Source organism: Maylandia zebra, linkage group LG23, assembly GCF_041146795.1.
Source record: "Maylandia zebra isolate NMK-2024a linkage group LG23, Mzebra_GT3a, whole genome shotgun sequence".
NCBI classification, from domain to species: Eukaryota; Metazoa; Chordata; class Actinopteri; order Cichliformes; family Cichlidae; genus Maylandia; species Maylandia zebra.
The window spans coordinates 46,929,414-46,939,605 of NC_135188.1; the positions used below are offsets into that span (position 1 = coordinate 46,929,414).

At 40.6% G+C, this 10,192-nt stretch overlaps 2 protein-coding genes across 4 annotated transcripts; one reads left to right on the forward strand and one right to left on the reverse strand.

Moving 5' to 3' along the window:
- Window positions 1-1,244: 1,244 nt before the first annotated feature.
- Window positions 1,245-5,388, reverse strand: LOC101487842 (intermediate filament protein ON3). Of its 2 annotated transcripts, none has more exons than XM_004575184.6 (9): window positions 5,086-5,388; window positions 4,291-4,499; window positions 4,126-4,186; window positions 3,949-4,044; window positions 3,639-3,803; window positions 3,432-3,557; window positions 3,110-3,330; window positions 2,974-2,999; window positions 1,245-2,281 (listed from the first exon to the last, which is right to left on the reverse strand). In XM_004575184.6, exons 1-9 carry the CDS (start codon window positions 5,242-5,244, stop codon window positions 2,070-2,072), a joined length of 1,275 nt encoding a protein of 424 aa, XP_004575241.1. In that variant the 5' UTR covers window positions 5,245-5,388; the 3' UTR covers window positions 1,245-2,069. The 2 variants fall into 2 exon arrangements, with proteins under 2 accessions (XP_004575241.1, XP_004575242.1); XM_004575185.6 differs by having other exon boundaries at window positions 2,141-2,327.
- A 65-nt stretch (window positions 5,389-5,453) lies between these two features.
- Window positions 5,454-9,845, forward strand: LOC101463729 (keratin, type I cytoskeletal 18). 2 transcript variants are annotated; one of them, XM_004575186.4, is made up of 8 exons: window positions 5,454-5,987; window positions 6,108-6,190; window positions 6,307-6,463; window positions 6,546-6,707; window positions 6,790-6,915; window positions 7,089-7,318; window positions 7,870-7,904; window positions 9,293-9,845. In XM_004575186.4, the coding sequence occupies exons 1-8, from the start codon at window positions 5,604-5,606 to the stop codon at window positions 9,670-9,672; spliced, it is 1,557 nt and encodes a 518-aa protein (XP_004575243.3). In that variant the 5' UTR covers window positions 5,454-5,603; the 3' UTR covers window positions 9,673-9,845. The 2 variants fall into 2 exon arrangements, with proteins under 2 accessions (XP_004575243.3, XP_004575244.2); XM_004575187.6 differs by lacking the exon at window positions 7,870-7,904 and having other exon boundaries at window positions 9,293-9,445.
- The last annotated feature ends 347 nt before the right edge of the window (window positions 9,846-10,192 follow it).

Here is a 10,192-nt window from a genome sequence, read left to right on the forward strand (position 1 = left end):
TGTCAAACTATTAATAAGTAGTTTGATATTATAGTAAACAACACATTTGCTGAGACCCTTATAAATTTTCTGTCATTGAAGAATGAGAGGACCCAGGTGCAGACTGAGCCCAGCGATATGCAGTGGTGTGAAAAAGTGTTTGCTGCTTTTCTGATCTCCTATTTTTGTATATTTGTTAAACCTAAATGTTTCACATGATCAGACAAACTTACATATTAGACGAAGGTAACACGAGTAAAGGTAAAATGTACTTGACGGCAGAGCAGATGATCCCACAGCAGGGAAACAAAAACCAGGAAGCAAAACCGAAACACGAGACGACAAACCCGCAGTGTGAAACAGGAAGAAATGAAAAGATAATTGAAAAGTGAGGACTGAAGGCACTCTGATGCAGAAACTATAACAAGGACAGAAACGCAGAACAGAGAAGAGACACGAAATCACGAAATAAGGAAACTAGAAACCTGGAGTAGCAGAACAAAGACAACACAATGCCAGGGATGTGACATTATGTCTCATTAATGTGGCTCTGTGGGTCTGCTAATGCTCCAACGTGAATGTAGAGACCCTGTCGCAGCTTTCAAAAGATGTTTGTTCATAAGTTGGACATGATTCATTTTAAATAGCTCAGGCTGATGAATATCCACAGGAGTCAGAGGGCAAGGTGCCCCCCAAAAAAGGTAGTTGCCCCAGTGCCCCTACAGGATTGCCTGGTAGGCGTTACTGGTCACTTTTCTTCTGAACCGACTCATCAGGCAACAACTTTTTTCCACTGCTCCCAACGCCAATATTTATGTTCCCTAAACTGAAACCTTCTCATTGGCTTCACTGATAAGTGTTTTCTTAAGGCCGTACATTGCATGAAAATGTTCTTACATTCACTATTAAACCAAACTTTGAATTCTACTGTTGATTTCTTACAATTTGATTTAATCAAATCTCTGTCTCACAGATGATTCTTCACCATTATCCTTCCAGGTTTTATTACTGTGTTGAATAGCTGTTAGGCCAAACCGCAGATCAATTCATGTTTAAGCCACTCGCCTTTATCTACTACAAAACGCTGTCAAACCTAAAATGAGGACGTGGGCCCAGCTAGTAAACCACCTGTTGTCAGCTGAAACATATGAATCACTGCACTGATAATAGATCATTCCTTGGTTAATTCCAGAATTTGGGTTGGATATATGTTTATATAATTTTGTGCCTTAGTAAGTATGAAATTAAGACAGCAGACACATTAATCATTTTTGCTTCATGAATTATTTTATTGCTATTGCGCTGCACACATTCACCCAAATGATAGATGTCACTTTGGCATAAGCTGAGGTAAGAAGTCCCACACACATAAGAAAAAACATCCCTTTGCAGCATTGTGTAAAGATGCACAGCTTACAGCACCACTGAAATATTCTGATTTGTTTTTGCATGAAAAGCCATTCCAAGCCCTGTTGTCACTCTATGAAGAAACGTATGCATATATGTCCTCTCCACTCCTTTAATTGCACCTTTAAACCTCCAAGTTCCTTATTTTGCTGCTGATGTCGCTGAGAAACCTTTGCAGTGTTTTTACAGAGAGCTGCCCGATTCCTATTTCGCTCACAAATGTTTAAGAGAAATAGAAAAAACAAAAACTACAATGGAGCACCACAAGCCTTTACGAATGCGAACAAAGAAAAGAAAACATTTCCAGAAACACTGCTTGACACGAACACATTCACGCACAATTTTTAGGCAAACGTTCAACCTGCCGGGAAGCTGCTGTTACTGCTCACTCTTCCAGAAAGCACACAAACTAAAAAAGATTATTATATATAAAAAACAAATTTAAAAAAATCTGGATATTTAATTTAAATAAATTTAACTTCGTTTGAATTAGTTTCACATTTTCATTCACATTGATTCACAGTTTGCGGATATCGGCCTGTGATGGATTGGACCAGCTCAGGCACACTTCTTCTGGCACCATGTCAGCTGGGACAGGCTTAAAGCCCCATCGGTGACTCTGACTGATTGAGCTGACATACTCTAACGCTGCAGACAGAGGCATGACAGACAGTCCCAGTCAATCAGTCAGTGTACTGGTAACTTTCAGACACAAGTTTGCCTTCTTCCACTTCCAACCGGATCAACAGGCGCTTCTTGGTGGCAGGGGACACTGGTGGGACAATAGTGGTGTCCGGGGCAATGGTGGGCGTGGTGACGGCGATATCCCGGACAGGGGTGGGTTCGGTGGCTTTCGGTTTGGCTGGCACGTATCGCGTCGGCGGCAGGTGAACGTCTGCGTGCAAGTAAGGACTTGGATTGGTTGGTTTGTTTTTAGAAATCTGAGCAAAAAAGAGGTTTGATTTTAGTAGGATGAAAAAAATTAATCAAGCATGAGAATGCTGATATGTGTGAAATGGATGTTACTGGTTTGGCTCGCTTTTGATTGATTTTTCAATTTAGATTGATCTTTTTTTATGTGTTAACGTTTTGCTTTATTTAACTCTCTCTGTTGGTTTCTACTGACATCACTGGTTTACTGGATGACCAAAATTGAGGCCTTTTTGGACACGTGAAATAGTCACATTGATCAGCAGTAATGCATTATTGGATGACAAAACTTTGTTAGTGGTTTATTAGAAAGAAATGAATCACTTTATATTCAGTGGTTTTGAAGCTAGAGCTCAGATCCCACACTGGGGCTTGGAGGACAATATTCTGCAAGTGTCAGAACTCCGTTTTTGCAATTTTAGCACCAACAATATTCACACTAAAAAAAAAGGACGAATAAAATCATCACTCATATTTTCACTCAACTATTCCTGAGTAAAGAACACGATAAGGGATCCTGAGCCACAACTATTGGGAACCACTGTCTTTAGAAGATATAGATTTTTGATTTTATTAAAGGGAAATTTGTACAGAATTAGTAAAATAAAGAATAAAAATGTATACACTTATGTGTCAGTAGACAACAAAGGTTCTCACCTGATTGGCGCATTAGGTAGCTCATTCTGGAGATAGAGCAGACACAGATATTAGTACAAGCACTACATTTAGATAATACGGTATTTTATTATTATTTTTTCTCTTTGGTTTTTCGATGCTCCCTCTGCTTACATACCTCTGCTCCTCGCCCTCCAGCAGCTTGCGGTAGGTGTTGATCTCGATGTCCATGGCCAGCTTGATGTTCAGCAGCTCTTGGTGATCACGGATCAGTGAAGCCAAGTCCTGCCTGGCCCGCTTCAAACAATCTTCCAGCAGAGCGATATTTTCCCGGGCCTTGTTGAGATTTTCCTCACCCTCTTTTCTAGCATCATCGAGGTCATTCATGAGGGCCTCTTCCTGATGGGAAAACAGAGATAAGATAACATCAGCAGTGACTAGATGGACAACATGCGTGCTGACTAAATACTGTCCAAATAATGTATCTAAGGGGAACCAACCTTCCTTCTGAGACTCTCCAGGTCTGCTGTAAGCCTCTGGATGAGACGCAGCAAGTCTGAAATCTCCCTCTTTATGTCACGCACTTCTTGCTCGCGCTCTCCTACAGTTTGGACCAGAGATTCCATCTAAAGTGGGAACAGGGAGATCAAATACTCAAAACATCTGCGGTAAGACTGAATGTCATATAAGCAATCATAGAAAAATACTTTTCTCTGGTTCCACTGCTCAGCCTCTTCCCTGGTGCGGGTAGCCATGGTAGCATATTGATTCTCAACGGCCTTGATGAACTGGTCCATGTCCAGAGAACGTCTGGTGTTGTCCTGTAGGACCACTGTTTTGTTCTGGATGCGTGACTCCAGCTCCTTGATCTCCTGCAGGGGCAGACATGGAGACAGTGAGTTATTGTGGAGACAAAGAAAAAGACCCACACACCAAATTTATTAGACCACCTGTCATTTGTAATTACCAATACTGTTAATTCAGTGTCACTAAGTGGATTTTCATCACTTTCATTACCTCATCAAATGCGAGCCTGAGGAAGGCCATTGTTCTCATCAGGTCCTCAAGATCCACAGCCAGAGCTACTGCCTCCAAGTGGCCTTCGTCTACTTCCTGTAACACACACATTAAATATACATACATGTGCCTCCAGTGACGACACAGTGATGAATAAAACTTTAAAGCTCACAGTACCTTTTTAGACACAATAAAGTCGTTCTCAAGGTCACCTCTCTGGCGCAACTGGTCTTCATACCTGAAACCAATTCCAAATAAAAAGGTGAAAAACTGATGAAGTTACAAGTTTTATTGCAACAATCAACATGTTCAGTAAAATCAGCCGCCCTGTGATTTGCTGACCTTTCCTTGGTATTGTCCACCTCGTCCTGGATCTCCTGCAGCTCAGGCTGCAGTTTGTTCTGGTCGGATTTCAAGCTTTCAATCTGCTGCTCCAGCTCGTTCTCCAGCTGCTTCACAAGATACTCAACCTTCCCGTTGTAGTCCTCCTGCTCCCTGAGGATCTTCAGCTTTGTCTCAAGTCTTCTCTTCTCATTCTCCAGGTTTTTCACCTACAAGACACAGACAGACAACATGGGTAGGAATGCATCACAACAATGTGTCTCTGTGGAATCCTTAATCTCCATACTGCACGTGATAATGGCGACTCACTGCTGACCTTAGACGTTGACGTTTTCTCATTTTTCCACAAGGTGGCATCCTACGTGCAGGCCTATCTCTGATTATGTGCATATGAAGAAAATGAACTGCAGATAGACTTGTTTTTTGTGGCCTCCGGTAACATAATTGGTTTGAGCCGACAGGAAACACTATTCATGGGCCATTTGCACTTAAATATAACAAAAAACATAATCCTCGAAGACGGAGACGGAAGGACAAATAAACAGGATGTTTTTGTGTGTGTGCGTAATTTATTTATTCTGTCTCTGCTTATTCATCAGATTTGGATTTATTTACTTATTATTCAACTGTTGTTACCCAGTTAAGCATTTTTTGGCATGTCATTATAAACCAAAAGGTTGCACTATGACAAATAAGAACAACAAGAAAGACAAAAACAACAACCCAATAATAATAACAATAACAATAACAATAACAACAACAACAACAACAACAACAATAATAATAATAATAAACCTTTTCAATGAGCGCGACGAACTTGTCATTGAGTCCAACCAATTCGTTCTTCTCCTTGGATTTTCCCGATGAATCGACTCTGTCGGTCGGGACGCTTCTGAGCGGCTTCTTGCTGCTGGGGGAGTAGGACTGGCTGCTGTAGTCTCTTGGTTTGGACATACTGAAGCTTGAAGCGAAGAGCTGGAGTGTGGCTGAACAGGTGAGGGGAGAAGGCGCCTGCAGCCCTGCAGATCACCTTCTTTATAGGTGGACAGGTACAACCCCTCACCTGCCCCAAACTCTGCGTGCGTCCAATCACGAGAGGACAAGTGCGATATTAAATGGAAAGGTCAACGTGAAATACTTGAATTTCGACTCTAAACCAGTCTGTCCAGGAGCACCGGGGCCAATGGCGTCTCTGGGGGGCGGATTCGTGCGAAAAAACAAGTATAAGAACTACCTGCATCCTCCATCAGGCGCCTTAGACGCTCGGTGTCAGTGTCTGCTCTCTCTCACTCTTTCATCCAGCAACGATCATCATGCCTTCAAACAGCGCTGCCAGCATGTTTGGTGGAGCCGGGGGAAGGGGTGCCAAGGCGTCCGTGTCGACCCTGGATGGGCTGCGCAAAGTGCTGGGCAACCAGACAGAAAAAGATTCGGCTCCCATCCAGAAAGCTGCTGCCAAGCCCGTAGCCTCCCAGGCTCCGAGCGCCCCGGAAACTCTCGTCGCTCCCGGTGGCGACAAGGAGACACTGCGGACCCTGAACAATCGGCTGTCCGGCTACCTGAACAGAGTGAAGCAGCTTCAGGAGGAGAACAACGATCTGCAGAAAGAGATCGACGACATCCTGGCCAAGAGGAAAGTACCCGAGGGGCGTGATTGGGATGGAATCCTGAAACCCCTGGATAACCTCAAAAGGGAGGTGGGTCAGATTTCTGTCTTTCTTTCATTCTTGGAATTAACATGCAAATAAATTTCTGACTATACTTTCTTTAATGTAATCTTAAATTCTAACTATTAATGCATATCCTTATTTGATCAGATCAAAGACATCACAGATGACAATGCAAAGCTGCTGCTGCAGATTGATAACAGCAGACTGGCAAATGAAGACTTCAAGAACAAGTGAGTGTGAATGCCGTCCAGGCAAGGGCTCAGAAAATAAAGGACAAATTTGTAACAGCAACATAGCATTTGTAGCGTTTGTGAAGTTTGAAGCCAGGCTCCTTCTGTTGATGCAGGCTGGATGATGAGAATAAGGCATGCAAAGAATTAGAAAAGGACCTGGAGGATCTGAAGAGGGCCAAAGATGATACCAAACTGAGCTGCGACCAGACGAGGGAAGAGATCAACATGGTTAATGATGAGCTTGAGCGTCTCAAGACGGAACACAAGAAAGTAAGGAGGAAAACCAGCATGTTAAAAGTCACACGCTCAGTGCTGTATTGTGTGAAACTTGTAACTTGTGTTTGTCTTGCAGGAGGTTGATTCTCTGCTTGAGAAGATCAAGGACTCAGATGTGACAGTGGAGATTAAGTCCCAGGACAACAACCTGAGTGACGTTGTCCAGAATGTCCGCAGACATTATGAGAAAGTGGCTGAGAAGAACCTGAAGGAGGCAGATGAATGGTACAAAGAGAAGGTATGGAAGATTAAAGCTGGGAATGATGTGCTTCCTTGTCTCAGTTTCTCTCACTGTTTTCATCATATTATTTCTCCCCCAGTTTGAAACCATCAAGGTGGAAGAGGCCCAGAATACTGAGGCCTTGGAGTCTGGAAAGAATGAGCTCAAAGATCTCCAGAAACAGAAGCAAACTTTGGAAATTCAGATTCAGACCAAGAACAACAAGGTAAGCGCACAAGAGTGAATGCAAGACTGTTCAAATGCAGTACATTACAAAATCATGCAACACAATCTCAGTATCAGGACAAGATTGACGTTTGTCTTTGGTTGACACAGAAACAGAAAACATGAACAAAATATCAATATCGAGTATTCTTAAGGTTTGTTTTTCATTGGTAGCTGCGCACTGTGGAGCAAACCCTGAGAAACATCAAAATGGAGTATGGTCATCGCCTGGAGCCATCCAACAAGATCATTCATGGGCTGGAGCAGGACCTCGGAGACGTGAGGGAACAGGTGGAGCTGCAGCTAGACGCCAACAAAAACCTGCTGTCTGTCAAGCTGAAGCTGGAGAAGGAACTCGAACAGTACCAAGAACTTCTTTCTCGCTTATTTGATGATGTTGAAAAGTAAGGATGATGGCAGGTGCATCCTGTTTACTTTTAAACCTGTTGCGGGTATAAAACAGGTTTGCCAGCTGGCAGAACAGAGTGTCTGTTTAGTCATGTGGTGTTTTACCTCCATACATAATAAGTAAAACACAGCACTTTTACCCAAAGGACTGACATCTTATATGAAACCAGATCTTTAGATCTGCTGTCATTTGTTTAATTTAATTCAGTTAGTTATAGAAAATGAAAATAAATCTTTAATAAATTTGATTATTTGTTAAAAGCATTTCTGGCGAGGGCAGTTGGTAACAAAATAGCTATAAAATAAGTAGTTCAGAATGAAAACAGAGGCACTATTCTCTTTATATTTCCTGTATTGTTGCTTTAAGGTGAAACCACGTTGTGTTTTAATGTCTGTAATTTCCTGGTAAGGGCTGCTCTAGCCTGCAAATCTTTACCTAATGTAGTTTTACGGTTCAACATTAAGGGAAAACACCATGTGAATGTTGGCACTGTGTGCTTATTTCCCACTTGGTGTGTTAGCTCTTTATGCTTTTCTTCCCTGACAGCGCAGAGTTTGCTTTAACGGATGCAATACCGCAAGGTAAGTTTGGGATCTGCCAAGAAAAAAAAAAGTTAAATCACAATGAACGTGTCTGTCACGCATCCACGTGCCGAGACCTGATCAGCAAGATTCATATCGCTAAACAAGACTTGGGTCAGTTACTGCCTATGATGCTTTCAGTTTGGTATGACTCCACTCCAACAGGAAACAAAGTAAAGATACCAGAATCTGACCCTTGTCTTCCCTTTAGGACTCTAAATGTGAACAAAAATAGGAAATTACAGAAAAATAGTAAATCAAAAATAAAAATCTAAATGCTACCTTCGCATCACTGCGGGCTGAGTTAACAGTTTTGGGAAGTATGCTTACTGACTTTCTTGCCAAGAATTAGATGAGAAGGTAGTTACAAGTCTTACTTTAGTCCCTTAAGTATAACTAGCAGACAGTTAGCTTAACTTAGCTTAGCAAAAAGAAAATAATGAATCACCTACTTAGATACATACATACATACATACATACATATATATATATATATATGTGTGTGTGTATATATGTGTGTGTGTGTGTGTGTGTACAAATAGCTGTGTACTATGGAAGCTGATTTCTGCTACTATAAAAAAGTCCTCCACAAAATTTGGATTAATGTTCAGTTGGCCAATTCAAAATTTCAAGTTATTAAATTGAAATTTCAAGATACATAACTTCAAATTTTGAGGCATTATGTCAAAATGTTGAGATAGCTAACTTGAAATTTTGAGTCATCAAAATTTCAAAATGTGAATATTAAGTCAGATTTTTTGAGATATTAACCAAAATTCTGAGTTGAATTGATTTTGTACCTGAAAATTTGAAATTTTAGTTATTTACTTGAAATTTCAACATACCTAATTTAAAATTTCAAGTTTAGTCAAAGTTTTGGGATGCATAACTCAAAGTTTGAGTAAAGTTGAAATTTGAAATTTTGAGTTATTTATTTTAAAAAAAATTGAGACTCTAATCTGAAAATTTGAGTGGTCAAAATTTCAAAATACTGAGTCATTAAGTAAAACTTTGGAGATATTAACCAAAAGTCTTCACCTTTTTTCTTTTTTAGTAGCATAAAAAAGCTTCCATAGTGTCACCCACTGATACTTTTGGTGCCAACACTAACTAGCATTAGGCATCAGCAAGGAAGAAAATAAGCACATTTCCCAACATTTCTAAACTACCTCTTTAAAGCTAGCCGCATCACTAAAATGCACTAGACCATTGCAATAACACCATATTTTAACTCTACATCTTAATCCAATGAATAATTATTTTCAAAAGCTAATCAATCACCATTAAACCAAATATTTTTGATTCTCAGCAAACTCATAAACAGGTAACAGGAACTAACTGACTAAAGGCATATTTGTAACCTCTAAAATATGTCTTTTTGTTTACAGGGCAACAAACTAAAGAAGATGACGTTCCGGAACAGGGTGAAATAATAAAACAAGAAGTAGTTGCAAAACAAGAAAGCGCTCCCTCTAATCAATCAGCCCCCCCAGAAGCTCCTGAAGTGGAGGAGGAACCCCCCATCCAGGCTGACTCAAATGCTAGTAGCAGGGAAGAGGCTGCAGTCAGCAGCTCTGCTAAAAAGAAGAAATCTAAAAAGTCCAAGAAGTCCAAAACTAAGAAGGATTCCTCCTCCTCCTCTTCTTCCTCCTCCTCCTCCTCTTCTTCTTCCTCCTCCTCCTCCTCTTCCTCCTCCTCTTCTTCCTCCTCTGATTCCGAAAAGGAAGAAGAAAAGCCCGTAACTGAGGGTGAAGTGGTGACAGCTTGATCTTAAATGCTTTCTTTTTTTTCAGTTTGGTTATTTTCTTTTTCTGCTGTTCAGCAAATTAAAACTGCCTTCTGTACTGGTGCTGTCAAACCTGTAAAGTTACTCTGAGGTGCTGTTGTGGTTTATGTTCTCAGCTGTGCATGAAATAAAAAGATGTGGTTTTGAAAGACAAATGCTCAGCAGCGTCTTATTGATTTATTCTTTCATACATGAATTACTTGGCAGTTACTGCAGTGATAGTGCAGTCACTCAGAAAAAGAGGATCACAAATTGGCATAAGTTTGATCTTCACAGACTAAAGTTCATTTTTATTTCAAACATTTCAAACATGTGCCTTCACAATCATTACAAAATATCATTCCATTATTTGTTTGAAAAGGAGTAGGCTGAAGTATTTACTTATTTGTCCCTACCCCCTCAAGTTTTACCTCTCATTCATTTATTTATTTTTTTGTCTTAAATAAAAACTTTAGTCTTCACAGACAAAAGTTCATTTTTGGCGCCTTAAAACTCTTAATGT